This window comes from Chanodichthys erythropterus, chromosome 2, assembly GCF_024489055.1.
Source record: "Chanodichthys erythropterus isolate Z2021 chromosome 2, ASM2448905v1, whole genome shotgun sequence".
Classification (NCBI taxonomy): domain Eukaryota; kingdom Metazoa; phylum Chordata; class Actinopteri; order Cypriniformes; family Xenocyprididae; genus Chanodichthys; species Chanodichthys erythropterus.
This window is the reverse complement of record NC_090222.1, coordinates 27,320,946-27,337,437: the sequence shown is the minus strand read 5'-3', so window position 1 is coordinate 27,337,437 and position 16,492 is coordinate 27,320,946. Positions and strand designations below refer to the sequence as shown.

Here is a 16,492-nt window from a genome sequence, read left to right as displayed (position 1 = left end):
CGGCTGTAACGCGGCTACCGGAGCTGATCCGAAGCCGCTCTAGTCAATGCTCGTGTTTATGCTGCGCTGCTTCGCTAAAGATAGGTGCCTCGCCTATTTTTGACGGACACCGCATCCAAGACGCGCAGCTATAATACAAAATAAAGTCAAAATAATCACCCTGTGTAAACTTCCGCTCATATTTCACATCACTAGGAGGCCAGAAACTGAAGTCAAGAGATTTGAAGTTGAAAAACTTCAATTTTTTGTTCTTGTCATCTATAACTGGACTTTTAAGTGTATTAACTTCGTCTGTAGGCTACAGCAAAATAAAGTATGGCATAGCAATAAACACAATTAAACCATACAAAATATAACCATTTAGCCATTAAAAACACAGAAAAATCATGGGAAAAAAAACGTCAGAAAGGCAAATTTCGTGGTCTCGCGAATCCAGCCACTTCGCTTCTGAAATGCTTCTGGTGTGAGTTGACACTGCGCAGAGGACGGAACAAAACCTTACCGGAGCCGTAACGCACCGCACCGCAGATGCGTGCTGTGTAAACAAGGCTGTAGCCAGCCAACACTGAGTCGGCGTTCTGACATAGAACACGAAAGCTCTGCACTGTGTTCACTGCGTAGGAGAAGAGGAAAAAAGTTATTTTGTTTTTGTTTACAAAAAGTATTTTCGTCGCTTCATAACATTTAGGTTGAACCACTGTAGTCACGTTGACTATTTTAACCATGTCTTTAGTACTTCTCTGGACCTTGAATGTGGTCATTTCGTTGCTTTCTATGGGGAAAAAAAAAAAAAAAACATTTCATCAAAAATATCTTAATTTGTGTTCCTAAGGTGAACAAAGGTTCTTTGGAATGACTTGAATGTGAGTAATTAATGACAAATTTCATTTTTGGGTGAACTAACCTTTTAATTCACATTGATTTTGATGATTCCTGTTTTGTGAGGGAAGGCTCAATGTGCTGAAACTTGAAACAATGGCTCTCTTGAGGCCAACTATGTCCAAGTGAATTCTTGGCATCATTCTATCTCAGATCTCACTTGAGTACAAATAAATCACTTTATTTTCAGTCTACGGTTTAATACCAGTCAAATGACATCTGTGTCAGGCTAAAGGAATCTGATGATGCACGAAGTTATGAAAAAAATCATGAGAAGCTGAAAATGTGTAATGTGATAATATGAATGTGTCATAGCTTTTTGTTTATTTCCAAGCATCCATCTGTTCAGTATTTAAAATTGTATGACTAATGATTTACAACTAGATAGAACAGACATAAAAACATCATTATGGATTTGAAATTGAAATTACCTGTGGGACTACCAAACTTGGTGTACACAGGTTATGCTTATTTCAGACAATAAAGAATAAAGACATGACATTATATTCAAACTGCTTTGAGAAAGAACATTCAGTGCCTGCCATTAATATCAATAAGATACATTTTCAGAGAGAAATATGAGCCTATGTGCACAATACATTACTAGATTTGTCTTTGGTTTTTAACCATGGCACCTTTATCATATAATAATTTTCTCCCCAGGAATCAATCAAGCACATCTATTTCATCATCCTGACATCCCCATTATTTTTTTTCATCATTCCATGTACAATAATCCAAAAAAAGAAGGAATCACCTTTTTAATCACACATTCAGATACATTATGGTGCAAAATACATGTATGTGACATGGGTGTAAGAAAAAGACATTTAAGGGTCTGGCAAAGGGATGAAAATAGATGGATAAAAACTGAATATAGCCTGTATTTACAAATTAATTTAAATATTTTAAATCTTAAAACATGATTTATTTAAACAATACTGATATAAAATGTATACTTTCTGAGCCAAGAGTAACAGTTTTAGTGAAATAATGACTTGTTTGAGTAGACAGATGAGTGAATAGTATTGCAGATCATTACCTTAATTAAGATAAGTAGATATACTTGCATACTAAAGTAAATAGAACTGTATTGATTGTCAGAGTAAGCTTGTGTGTTGTTGAGGATGCGACAGGCAACTACGTCAGTAAATCACTGTCTGGATCTATCTTGTTTGTTTTGCACATTGACTGAATCTCTGAGTCAGAATTATCTTTTTCCAGTCCTTCTGCCACCAATGAGTCAGACAAACCGGTTTAGACAAAGGCTCGTCTGATCATCATTGCAGAATAGTCACTTTTTTTAATGCATGTCATATTCTGAATATAGGAAAGATAAAAACGCGTTTTGTCTGGTCATCTCAGCCACAGAAATCTTTCAAGCAATTTCTCTCAAAGTTTGTTGACATCTATTAGAAGGCTGATCGCTGACCTGGTGGCCATCTTCATCTGCAGAATTCTGGTTCTGCGGCAGCTCTATCAGTGAAACGGACATCACTGAAGACAGGCGGCTACGCTGGCTGGTTGTGCGCAGTCTTATTACATTTGGTTTCCCCAGAACACTCCTCAGCTGGACCCAGAAAAAGCTCTGTTCTGTGGGTTGCTGGGGCCACTCTAGGTAGGTTTTGGTATTGAGCATCTTTTTGAGTTTGCAGAATTTGCTGGGAAGAGAAGTGGGATCAATGGGCTCCTTCACGATCAGAATGACATCACTGAACGTCTTTCCAATGGCCCGTTGTTGGGCGAAGTAGAGCTCGTAGTTGCACCACACGCTGTTCACGAAGCTCCGCGATAACACGAAGATTACCTTGATGATGAGAAAACAAGTTAGGATGCTGCCTAACAAATTTGTAGAAACTTATAAAAGACAAAAAAAGATTTGTCTTTTTAATTTTTTAAAAATTGTTTCTTTTATATGGAAGCCCATTTCCACCTCAGAATAAAAAAAATAAAATATGGTAATTTGTTCGAAAGTTACAAGAAGAAATAAAATCACATTGTGAAATATAAAGCCAATATAAACAAAGCTGCAATTGCAAGATAAAGTTACACTTTTTGATATAAAGTAATATTGAGAAATATAAAATATATTTGAATATAATATGAAACATAACCGTTCAAAAGTTTGGTGTTAGTATAATTTTTTTGAAAGAAATTCATTTATTTTCTTTTATTCTTTATTTATCTTTAATTTCTAAAAAATATTAGGTAACACAGTTGTTTTCAATCATAATTTTCAATCAAGAGCACCAAATCAGCATATAAGAATTATTTATAAAGGATCATGTGACACTGAAGACTGGAATAATATTAAAATAGAAAACTGTTATTTTAAATGATATTTCACAATATTTACTGTAAAAAAATTTACGGTAACACATTACAATAAGGTTCATTAGTTAAACATTAGTTAATGTATTAACTAACATGAACTAACCACAAGCAATACATTTGTTACTGTATTTACTAATCTTCATTAACATTAGTTACTGAAAATACAGTTGTTCATGTTAGTTCACAGTGTATTAACTAATGTTAACAAGATTTTAATAATGTATTAGTAAATGTTGAAATTAACATTAACAAAGATTAATAAATGCTGTATAAGTGCAGTTCATTATTAGTTCATGTTAACTAATGTAGTTAACTAATGAACCTTATTGTAAAGTGTTACCAAAAAAATCTTACCAACCCTAAACTTTTGAAAGTTAGTGTATAATGTTGCAACAATTGTGAGATATGAAGTTGCAAAAATGTGAATTAATGTCGTACATTGTGAGATACTGTATATTGCTGTCCATATAACATTTAAATTTATCAATTCTGAGATGGAATAGGCTTCTATAATTTGAAGACTTAGATATTTACATACAAACTACACTTTTTGTAATGAAAGATACACAATTTTTTTTTTTTTTTTTTTTTTTTTTTTTTTTTTAAATCTGACTAATCCTTGTTATCCAAATGGGCTCATGTTACATTAATTTCAGAGTTGTTGACACTCTAGGTTTCTTTTCTAAAAAGGCATTTTCGAAGAACATACACTGTGTTCCAAATTATTATGCAAGTGACATATCAGAAGGAGTTCAGTTTTTCAAAGAAAGTGTTTTTTTTATTCCTCATATTTTTTTAGATAACTAGTATCAATCTCAGACAGGTTTGTTGAGTAGTTTGCCAGGTCTTGGGTAAATGGAAAACCTACTTAAAGTTGTTGTTTCACATTATTAAGCAAGTCATGGTTCTCATGCAATATGGGGAAGAAACAAGATCTTTCTGAAGATGAAAAGCATAAAATCGTGCAATGCCTTGCAAAAGGCATGAAAACAACTAATATTTCACAAAAACTGAATAGAGATTTTCAAAAAGATTTGTGAGTGATTTAGAGCACAGAAGAACCCGGTCAGATAAAGACTTATTAAGGGACATTTTTGTCAAACAAATTAATTGTATTAAAAGGGCATTTAAAATAAAAAGTCACTGTTGAACAGCAAACGGGTATTTGAACTTGCTGGAGTCTCAAGAACCTCTCAATGCAGTCTGGCAGTTGTACATAATGTTGCATTACAGCCACCCTTACTAAAGCTCAAAAAGAGACAAGTTTACAGTGGGTTTAGAAATAATTATTAAAAACAAGCTATAAAAAAAAGCCACTTTTGAGCAGAAATTGGGTATTTGATGACTATTTAAAGTCTTGTTGAAATGTGGTGGCCATTCACCCACCATCAGAAATCCATCCATCTGGACCATCCACTACAACACAGTAAATTCAACTCATATTTTAAATAGTTGTATTTACTGATGAATGCTGTGTTGCAATGAATGGTCCAGATGGATGGATTTCTGAATGGTTGGTGACTGGCCACCACGTTCCAACCAGACTGCAATGTCAGCAAGGAGCTAGCAGCAGGTGATGATTTGGGCTGCAAGTTTGGAAAGCGAGATGGAAGGTCCCTTTAGGGTCTCTGAGGGTGTCAAAATGACTTCTGCAAGATATAGGGAGTTCGTAAGTAACCATTTTATGCTATGGCATAAAAAGGACTGTACCTTCTGATATAAAAGGATTTTCATGCAGAACAACCCATTATCCCATGCTGAAATAAACACCACAGCAACAACTGTTTGTAAATGTATTTCTACACCCACTGTAAACGTTTTTCTTTGAAAGCTTTGGTAAGGGTGGCTGAAATGCAGCTTTATACAAAATTGCCAGCCTGCATGGAGAGGTTCTTGAGATTCGAGAAGCTTCAAATACCTGTTTGCTGCTCAAAAGTGGCCTTTTTTATAGCTGTCTTTTTAATACAATTCATTTGTTTGACAGAAACTTCCAGATCGGATTCTTCTGTGCTCTAAATCACTCAAAAATATTTTGACAGTTCGATGATTCAGTTTTCGCAAAACATTAGTTGGTTTCATGCCTTTCGCACAACAGTGCGCAATTTCATGCTTTTCATCTTCAGAAAGATCTTTCTTCCTCCCCATATTGCATGAGAACTGCGACTTGCTTAATAATGTGGAACAACCAAATTAATGCAAGTAGAGTTTCCATTTACTAAAGAATACCTGGCATACTACTCCAGATTGATACCAATTATCTGAAAAGAAATGAGAAATAAAACAAACAAACATTTTCTCTGAAAAACTAAAATCTAAATGTTTATTGTACTAAAATCCTACTGATACGTAACTTGCATAATAAAATGGAACACAGTGTAAATGTGTGTGTGGATGTATAGTACCTTGCGACTATTTTCAATATTCTCAATGATGTTGTCAATGATCCACTTCCCTGGAATGAAGTCTCTTTCATGGATGCAGAGGCGGTAAGGGGGCTTAGCATTCTCTAGACAAGGGAGCAGCTGGTCTCGGACCCAGTCTGCATCCGCGTGGCTGTAAGAAATGAAAGCATGAAAGGTGTAGTCCACAGTCTGACCTGACCCTTCTTTATGGGCCCTATACTTGGCTCTGATGATCTGGTATGTGGCTTTAATGTACCATGGAACATTGAAAATGTAGCACAGAAGCATGATAGCAAGAACAACAACCGCCGTTGTTGACACGGAGATGATGATAACGAGTGTAATATTACAGACTAAATGACCAGGGAAGTATTGGGATACCATTGTGTTGAGAAGACGCTCAGGGTGGTAACACTTGTAGTTGTTCGGCCAGTCTGTGATGGTCACATTCCTTTTGCTTGTGGTTTCTTGTATGAAGGTGTAGAGATCACAGATACAGTGGTAAGGGTTGTTGCCTGCGGTCAGGACACGTAGGCTAGGCATGTCCTTAAAAGACGTCATGCTAACAAGTCCAAATGAGTTTCCATCTAAAGCGAGTGTCCTCAAGTATGGATTCCTCCAGCCGGATGGGATGAACTTGATCTTGTTGCCGCTGAGGAGAAGCTCTGTCAGGTTGGATGCCTTATTAAAATAGTCCATGTCCAGCTGGTCTAGGCTGCTGTATGAAAGATCGAGGAAGATTACAGAAGTGGGGAGGCACTTAAAACTGTCGCTCGTCAGATTATTATGATGAGCGATTACTTTGGTAATGGTCGGTCTCCAGTAACAGACACGCTTCCCTATATATTGCAGCTGGTTGTAACTCATATCGATTGTTGTCAGCTTGACAAAGTCCTTGGTCAGAGATGCCAAGTCGCTGAGGCTGGTAAGTCGATTACGGCTGATGTTAAAGGTTTTGAGGTTGTGCAATGTGTTTCTAGTGTCACATAGTGGGTTATAAAGATAACTGTCCTTCAGCTGGTTGTTAGAGATGTCCAGAAACTCAACATTTTTCATCTCCGGCCACGAGTCGCACGGCACACTGTTGAAGTTTACATTCCATACACTGAATTGGCGGACATGATTAAGCCAGGTAAAGCTCCAGTCGAAGCGCATTATATCTGGATTACTGATGTCCCTGTAGAACAAAACCACAAGAGAATAACATTTAAGATGAGAATTCTTAAGATATTCTTATACAAATTTGGGAATCGTAAACAATTTAGTGATTCCTGTTCCAATTCTTAAATGATTCCTTAATGATTCTGATTTCTTAACAGCTCCATTAACAATCTTTATTGCACTTTTAAGGTAGGCTATAAATATTTGGAAAAAAGAAATGCAATACCATTGCCAAAAGATGAGGTAATTTCAATAATGAATACAAATTTATTATTGGCAATTCTATTAAAACAAGTAACATTACAATAATTATTCAAGCATTTTTTAAATCAACAGGAGTTAGTACAACTTACGCGAGAACCAGTCGTTCCAAGGTCAAGTTTGTCACACTGGATCCCTGTGTTTTATTCAGTGAACGAGCAAAATCGATGAAACGCAGTTCCAGGGCTTTGATTGGACTGATTTCCACATTTAGCAGAGCCATCCTCATAACTTCCTCATTGAATTTTCCCCGAAAGAATGTTAGGCATTGAGTCTTTACATACTGCAGGCCATAAAAAATATCCCGTTTACCAGTATAGTACTGAAATTCAAAAAGGTTTCGAAAACGTAGCACATCAAAAGTCTTGTTGGCTAGATCTTTCAACATCATTGGAAGCACATCTGGTTCTTTGTCAATAGCTATATCGAACCACAAGTTTTTTGTGTTGAGGTTGCTGAAATACCCAGGTTCATAACTTTTAAAACCAGTACCAGTTTTAATAGCAAATTTGTTCAATGAGATGTTCTTCAACACATAATTGTCACGGCTTCCTAATCTACTAACCAGGGGCCCGCCAATGGACAGCACTTTTAACTTGGTGAAATTCAAAAAAGCAGCACCAAGAGATACTTGTGTGTACAAATTATTGGACATATCTAAATCCTTCAAATTTGTGAGCAACTCAAGAGCTTTGAAGGGGATTTCGGTCATTGAGTTATTAAATAGGTTTAGATCCTCCAGCAGAAGGTTTCCATGAAAGGCATCATCCATAATCAGAGAGATGTTGTTGAAATTAAGCTTGAGGACTCGCAGATGATTAAGTTTGAAAAAGTCTTGTTTGCAGATGACCTGTATGATATTGAAAGACAAGTCGAGCTCTTCCAGAGAGTCAGGCAGCGTTGTTATAGGCACATTGTCTAGGCGTAGACCTTTACAGTCAGCTGCACGGCCATCAGATCTAATTGTACAGGAATGTTTGGCTTTAGCTGGCTTAATTTGCAGAACTGCTTGGACGCTGAGAAGTAGAGCCAGTGAAAAAAGCATTATCACAGGCTTTGCTTAGATCTGAAACAGAGGATAGAGAAAAAAAATATTTCTGTTATTAAACCTCTTAGTTGCATCTTTTCAATTTTTGTGAGAACAGTAAGGGGGTTTTGCTTAAAGGGTTAGTTCACCCAGTAATGAAAATTATGTAATTTATTACTCACCCTCATGTCATGTCATTCCACACCTTTGTTCATCTTCGGATATTTTTGATAAAACCTGATGACTCAGCAAGGCCTGCATCACCAGCAATAACACTCCCTTTTTCAAAGCAACTACAAACATATTTAAAACAGTTCACGTGACTACAGTGGTTCAACTTTAATATTATAAAGTGAGGGGAATACTTTTTGTGCACCAAAAATAACAAAATAGTGACTTTATTCAACAATATCTAGTTATGGGTGATTTCAAAACACCGCTTCATGAAGCTCCGAAGCTTAACGAATCATTTGTTTTGAATCAGTGGTTCAGAGCGTGTACCAAACTGCCAGAAGCACGTGAACTATTGAAGTTTCAAAACATTTATGACGTAAAAAAGCCTCATTTACTGAAATCATGGGATTTTAGCTCTCTGAACCACTGATTCGAAACAAATGATTTGTAAAGCTTAGAAGCTTCATGAAGCAGAGTTTTGAAATCACCCATCACTACACTCTAAAAAATGCTGGGCTGTTTCAACCCAAGTTGGACAAACCCAACCATTGGATTAAATTTTTAAATGCATTTTTTAACCCAACGGTTGGGTTTGTCCATATTTGACCCAAATTTGGGTTGAAACAACCCAGCATTTTTTAGAGTGTAGATATTGTGGAATAAAGTTGCTATTTTGTTATTTTTGGTTGCACAAAAAGTATTCTCGTTGCTTTTATAATATATAATAAGTTGAACCACTGTAGTCACATGAACTGTTTTAAATATGTTTTTAGTGGATTTATGGGCATTGAAAAAGGGACTGTTATTGCTGGTGATGCAGGCCTTACTGAGCCATCAGATTTTATTAAAAATATATTAATTTATGTTCTGAAGATGAACGAAGGTCTTACAGGTGTGGAACAACATGAGGGTGAGTAATAAATGACAGAATTTTCATTTTTGGGTGAACTAACACTTTAATAACTAACTAAATAAATGTTGAGTTCACTTGAAAGAAGAAAAAATTAGTATAACTATAATCATATATGTTATAAAGGGGTGGGAAACGTTGATCCTGGAGGGCCATTGTCCTGCAGAGTTTAGCTCCAACCCTAATTAAGCACACCTGAAGCTAATCAAGGTCTTCAGGATTACTAAAGTTAAAGGCAGTTGAGTGTTTTTTTCAGGGTTGGAGCTAAACTCTGCAGGATAATGGCACTCCATGATCAACGTTCTCCACCCCTGATGTAATATGTACGCATGGTTGGCAAAGAGGAAATGAGAAAAGAGTTGTTGGCAGAACATCGCAAATTCTCTATCATAGTGTCAGTTTGCAATTCTTGGAAAAATAAATTTCAATGCATTTCACCATACTTTTCTTTATAAAGCACAGCTTCCAAATATTGAGTTTTGAAAATGTGGTCTTCAAAAATCAATCATATCTTGCTATGTGAAAAATATGAAAATATGTCAAACAGGCTGTTTAATACCACAATTATGCATTTTTACTTTAAGTACATTATTTCTTTATGCTATAAAAATCATATTGCATAGCAAAAATTAAAAAATAACTAAATTAAGAAGCACATATTACCTTTTGAGAACTTTCAGTTATTCAAAGTCTGTGTTTGTGGCAAAAACATGGAATCCACAATGAGCCCTTCAATTTAATCTGCATGAGAGTGCAATGCTCATGCACAGTAATAAATTAATATACACATTTTTACCATGTGACTTAATGCTCAAATCAATATTTTTGCCAAGAACAGAAAGAGGAAATTATTTACCTAATGTAATGCTTTCCAGTAGAACAAAGCCTTCATTATTGTCTTAAGTTCCTTGTTGAGTTCCGTTAACTGATTCAGTGTTTTACCAGCATTGCAGGATTTCCCTTCTTTTTTTTTTACAATTTACAATTGGAGAGTTTTTCTGTCTAGGTTCAACATAATGTATTGAGAACTGAATAAATAAATATTCTAAAAGATGAAAAGTTTTAGTTTATGTTATTTTCACACATTCTGACATAGAGCCTGGAAGCCTGCACTGTCTATACAACGTTAACTGCGTAGGAGAATGACCGGGGAGAGAAGAAATTGTTGAATAAAGTTATTTTTGTTTTGTTTTTTTTTTTACACAAAAAGTATTCTCGTCATTTCATAAAATTAAGGTTGAACCACTGTAGTTACATGGACTAGTTTAACAATGTTTTTACTACTTTTCTGGACCTTGAATGTGGTACTTATGTTGCTTTCTATGGGGGATAAAAAAAACAAACAAACAAAGATAAACAAAGGTCTTACGGGTTTGGAACGACATGAGGATGAGTAATGACATAAAATTTCATTTTTGGGTGAACTAACCATTTAATATTCAACAGTATGATGGATTCGAAATGGTCAATATTCATATTCATGCATTTTTATTAATATTTATGTTAATCGTTTATGGCTTATTATTTATCAGTTTCACTTTTGATTTCCTATATTTATGAACTCATACTTATATATATATATATATATATATATATTAATTCTTATCAGATTTTATTTACTTGTTATTGTACCCTTATGGTTGTTCTTATTTTATATTTAAGAGTATGCTTGTTATGTTCAATTGTTTTTCAAAGTGTTCCAGTGTGACAGGTCACACTGACATGTTTCTGGTTAGACATTAGACGCCTGCCAAGTACTGCAGAAGTGATGTTTTTTAACATTTGCAAAATTCCCTAAGGGTTAAAACAACTATTTTTGACACTGGACCAGTGGATGACATAATGGATGAAATTGCCACCATTGTATGAGAACTGGACTGAGCTGGACAATGACATCACTGTTTTTTCCAGAGCTGCTGTATAGATAAATTAACTAAATTAATAACTAATGATTTTTACATCGGAAATGAATCAATGCTGAACTTAAAGGGTTAGTTCACCCAAAAATGAAAATAATGTAATTTATTACTCACCTTCATGTAGTTCTACACCCGTAAGACCTCTGTTCATCTTCAGAACACAAATTAAGATATTTTTGATTAAATCCGATGGCTCAGTGAGGCCTCCATAGCCAGCAATGGTACTTCCTCTCAAGATCCATACTAAAAACATACTGAAATCAGTTCATGTGAGTTCAGTGGTTCTACCTTAATATTATAAAGCGACGAGAATTTTTTTTGTGCGGCAAAAAAAGAATATCTTATGGACGATTTCAAAACACTGCTTCGGAGCGTTAAGAATCTTTTGAGTCGAATCAGTGATTCGGATCGAGTGTCAAACCACCAAACTGCTGAAATTACGAGACTTTGCTCCGAACCACAAAATCGGCCATCATTAGATATTGTTAAAAAGTTGTTATTTTGTTTTTTTGGCACACAAAAAATATTCTCATTGCTTTATTATATGAAGATAGAACCAAAGTATTCAAATGAACTGATTTAAGTATGTTTTTAGTACCTTTATGGATCTTGAGAGAGGAAGTACCATTGCCGTCTATGCAGGCCTCACTGAGCCATCGGATTTAATCAAAAATATCTTAATTTGTGTTCTGAAGATGAACGAAGGTCTTACGGATGTGGAACAACATGAGGATGAGTAATTAATGACATTATTTTCATTTTTGGGTGAAATAACCCTTTAAGGTGGACAATGACACTATTTTCTTCTAGAACTCCTGTTATCACTGTAAAGCTGAATTGAAATAAGATACATTGTAAAAAAAAAAAAGCGCTACATAAATAAAGGTGTCTTGACTATGATGTTAGCGATGCTGTTGATGTTGACTATGATGTCATATTGTAATTCACATTTACAACTTCTATGAATTCTATTGAGAAAACATGAAAAGAGTGAATAAAGACTGAGAATCAATGTTCAGAAATTATTAATTAAATAATTTGATTAATTTGCAGCATGTTTGTTGTCAAACTAAAAAAAAATTGTTTTAATTATTAATGCCATTTTATATGAAAAAGTTAAAAATGTTATTTTATTGCCAATGTTATTGTTTGTTTTGTAGACCTATATATTTTTATTAGAACAGATATTGTCAGAATGGTCATGTTACAATTTCACTTCCATTCTTTTGGTAATCAAGAAAAGAAAAAAAAAATACACTGTATTAATGAAACAAAACCACATAATTGTACTAGGCATGTGTGAAATTAATGTGAGGGGATGAAATACTCTGAACCCCAGATGGATTTACACACACTGAGAAAGTCAAAAAGTGTTAGATTGTGCCCTGCTTTCCGCTATATTTCACCAGGCGTGGGTTTACTTTATCTAAACTCCAGTTTCAATAGTAGCCTATCTCAGAATGGCAAACTAGATACTTCAAGAATTTCAGGGTAAGCATGTTTCAATTTACACAGTTTGATATAAAAGTAATAATTAAATATTTGTCTGTAAATACATGTCATTACACTTTTTTTTTTTAGTAAAACAGTAACCGTAATACGACACCTATAAAACTTCTAAAACCTTAAAGCATGTTAAAATTCATGAAATTCCCTATTTTTCCATTTGTCCTACTACTCGGCTATTGTACTCAAGCAAACACAAAATAAAGTTTGATTTGGTGAAAAGCACACTTGACGGGCGCAAGACCAAGAACAAAGATGTTTATGTATATAAAGCTTTATCCTTCAGCAGTCAACAAGTATTTGGAAATGTCAAACTGGCAAAAACTCGATATTTACTGCTTTGTTGGGTAGGTCATATATCGCACTGACACTAGAATAAATATTGTGGCAATAAAAACGAGCAGAAGGGAGAAAATCGACGAGGAGGGTGAAAACAATGTTTATAATGTTGCTTCCGTTAGTAGCTACACGAGTCCCTCTACACTAAGATTTAATTACAAACATACGCACGCCAACAAACACAGGTGGGTTTTATAGACTGTTACATACAGACTATAATGGTTTCAAAATCTGAAGCTCATTTTGCATTAGGCAGATATATCGCGATTTTCATCGTTCTGTTTTCATGCTGTGAATAATTCTTGTGAAAATAACATACACAGCACAGTGTGCTCTTTTCAATTTAAAGGAAAATAACAGCTTACCTCAGAAGTTCCCGCAGTGGACACGGAAGATATATCAGTTTATCTTCAGAGGAAGATCGAGCACATCCTATCAGCTTTCCCTGAGCTCCTCGTTTCAGTCTGTGCCTGTTTGTTACAACGCAGACAGTACAAGGTGTACTGCGGTCATGAACCGCCCAGTTAGGGGCCGTTCACATGTAGTTTCTAAAACCGCGTGGAAAACCACAAACTTTCTCCTGTCCACCGTGGCTTAGCAATCATGAGCCGCGTTCTCCATTAAGACGAAGAAGTTTCAGCAAAGGATAAATGCATTTCCAGCCCTTACACTACTAGATATAGCCTATTTATGGAGATGAGAAATAAAAATCAGCCCTGTACAGCTATGATCAGCTGTTCGTCCGGCACCCCGGCTGTGTTTACATGCACCAATTTTCGTCAATCCGAATGAATTGAATCCGATTGCAGATCTGTTTACATGTACATGTAACAAGTACATGTTTACATTCCGATTAAAACTTTTGCGCACGCGCACACTAGAGACATGGGCTGCGTCCGAAAACCTAGGTAGCTGTCTTTCTGCCTCGCTATCTTATAAGAGAATGACTTGTACGGTAGATTTGAGTGGGATGTAAATTTCCCTATATGCTCACGGTATAAAGCTGACCGGGTCATTGGTAATTTGGCTTTTTCCCTCCTTTGCTCTCCTTGGCTTCTGCTTCTTGTCTCTTATCTGCAAATGTCTTAATTATTGCTCTTTTTGATCTTCATCTATTAGATAGCCTACAATACTCTGGAGTTTACAATACTCTACATTTTATTATTAACTATTGACTGCTTCTTTATAGTTGTTATTTTACCTTTTGGCTTTATTAAATATTTTCATTATCGATTAAAGTTTGCGTGTGAGGCTAAATTTCATTGTAATGAATAAATAATTTTCCATCAACTTTATCTACTGCCTGGTTTTGGTGCCGTGACCCGGATCTGTTCGGCCCGGTTCGGGTTCTTTGAAAGATGCACTGCAAGGCTTAAAATAGGTGAGTAAAACCATCTTGTTTTATTCGGTCTACTGTTTTCCGGATTGTTGAGCCTGGAAGTGTCTGTCTGTTTAATGAGGATTTGGTAATTCCAATTTGGCTGCAGACAAGGAATTATCATGAGATCCGGAATCTCGACGAACTTTTGAATATTATCTGACTGGTGTTCATATTGAATTATCAATTTAATATTCTGTTTCAATCGGACGAGGGAAAATGAGGGAGCGTTCTGTTGCGAGGGTGACCGCCGTTTGATATCAATTTCCCATTGTTTGTTTACCCGTTAGGCTAATCCTCTGGTTAGACTGTGTTGGTGGGTTATTGAAAGTCTGTTTGGTCAACTCGTGTCTTTTTCGGCAGGGACACTTCTGATAATGGCTCTACAATCTTCAGTAAATGGCAGTGGACTGGCCTCGCTGAATTATTGAATTGAGATCCATTGGCAAATAATATAGCAATTTTTTAATTTAAACCCAAGAGAAATTTGAAATTTGTCTAAATTCAGAAAGCAGAAATTTTAATTGTGCCAATTTGTAAAATAAGAAAAATCATTAACATTGTGGTCAACCACAAATTTTGGGTATCTTGAGTGTTTTACCTAGATGAAGTTATATTCGGTCATGACCTATTCTTTTGTGTATTGAAGCCCTTGCAAGGCACTAAAAAACCTAAAATGCTAAATAACGTTTAAAAACTCGATCTTGTCGGAGTGGGTGTCAAAGCAGAGCAGCACATCAGTAATTATTCTTGTATGTGGATGTCCGTCTTATAAAGATTGGTTTGGATTGTAAATAGACTTTAAAAAAATTTAACTTAATGGCTATTTGCCACTATTTCCTCCAAGTCACTTTGATGAGGTGAAGTTAGTTTCGAGTTCCTGCTCTGTTCTGTCCCAGCTGTGTTAGATCGAGTGTGCTGCTATCTTCAAAGTATTGTGGTCCAAATTTTAGTGATATGATATGTACAATTGTACTTAGATAATTCTGCTTAATAGTTTGTGTTTTATTATTATTTTATGCATTGTCTCAGATAGGTTAAAAGTTAAAGAAAATACTATATTATATATATATATATATAATATATATAATATATATATATATATATATATATATATATATATATATATATATTGTGGAGCTACTTAAAAGAGAAATTAATAAATAGTACAATATTAACTGAATGAAGCAAAAATATAGGTTTAATATATTCTGTTATCAGTGATCTGAAGATGTCTGAAATATGTATTCATAATCCCTGGTGGACAGCTTGAAATTTGATCTATTTTAGAGATTTTTAGTAAGTGTTAATGGAAATAACTTTTGCATTGTGTTGAATGTGAACAAGATTGAGTGACTAAGTTCAAATTAAATTGATTTAGGTAAAGAAAGAAAAGTTTCATTTTGTTTTGTTTTGTTTGATTTTGATGTATTTGTGAGTATTATTTATATGTTCAGATAATTAAAAATATAGTTTAGTTTGCATTTTGCAAAGAAGAAATTGCTTGCTCTATTTTCTGCAAAGAAGAACTTGCTTTATTAAAATAAAATCTAGAACTGCTGTTATCAATTCGATGAGACTCTTAAAATAAGTAAAAGCAGAGCAGATTGCTCATTTTCGGTTGTAATGACAATTTGTATGGGGTCAATTTGATTTATGCCATTCTCTCAGTGTTCAATTTCCAGAAGAAAAGTGAATGGACTGTGCATGCCATTGGGGGAAAAGAAACTCAAAGACCCAGGCTGCAAAGAAATACGGGCACTCATTGATGGGCCTTCAGCTCAGCCCTGATTCCAGCTAATCGGAGCATAATGAATCAGCTGTTCGGAGCACCAAAGTCACGTGATTTCAGCAGTTTGGCGGTTTGACACGTGATCTGAATCATGATTGTTATGTGAACACACAAAATCATGGACATGATTTGAAAAGGTTGAATAGTCCAGAAAAAAATAGTAAAAATAGAACGTACTGTTCGCAGTTAAAAATGACCGCAAAAAGAATGGGAAGCGAATTTTTGCGGCCAAACAAAATCTTACTGAAAGCACATTTTTTGAGATATAAACCTCAAATTTAGAGCACAACTTCTTTACATTTCTCACATTTTTAGAGTAAAACATGTTTTGGAATATAGGCCTATATATTTCATTTCCTATAAAATTAAAAAATTTTACATTTTTATGCATTTCTCAAAATAATAAACAT

General features: G+C 35.0%; 1 protein-coding gene across 2 annotated transcripts; it reads right to left on the bottom strand.

Annotated features, from left to right (window-relative positions):
• Window positions 1-860: 860 nt before the first annotated feature.
• Window positions 861-13,392, bottom strand: tlr18 (toll-like receptor 18). 2 transcript variants are annotated; one of them, XM_067407345.1, is made up of 4 exons: window positions 13,278-13,392; window positions 7,130-8,103; window positions 5,616-6,792; window positions 861-2,686 (listed from the first exon to the last, which is right to left on the bottom strand). In XM_067407345.1, exons 2-4 carry the CDS (start codon window positions 8,080-8,082, stop codon window positions 2,258-2,260), a joined length of 2,559 nt encoding a protein of 852 aa, XP_067263446.1. In that variant the 5' UTR covers window positions 8,083-8,103; window positions 13,278-13,392; the 3' UTR covers window positions 861-2,257. The 2 variants fall into 2 exon arrangements, with proteins under 2 accessions (XP_067263446.1, XP_067263454.1); XM_067407353.1 differs by lacking the exon at window positions 13,278-13,392 and adding an exon at window positions 8,247-8,338.
• Window positions 13,393-16,492: the final 3,100 nt, after the last annotated feature.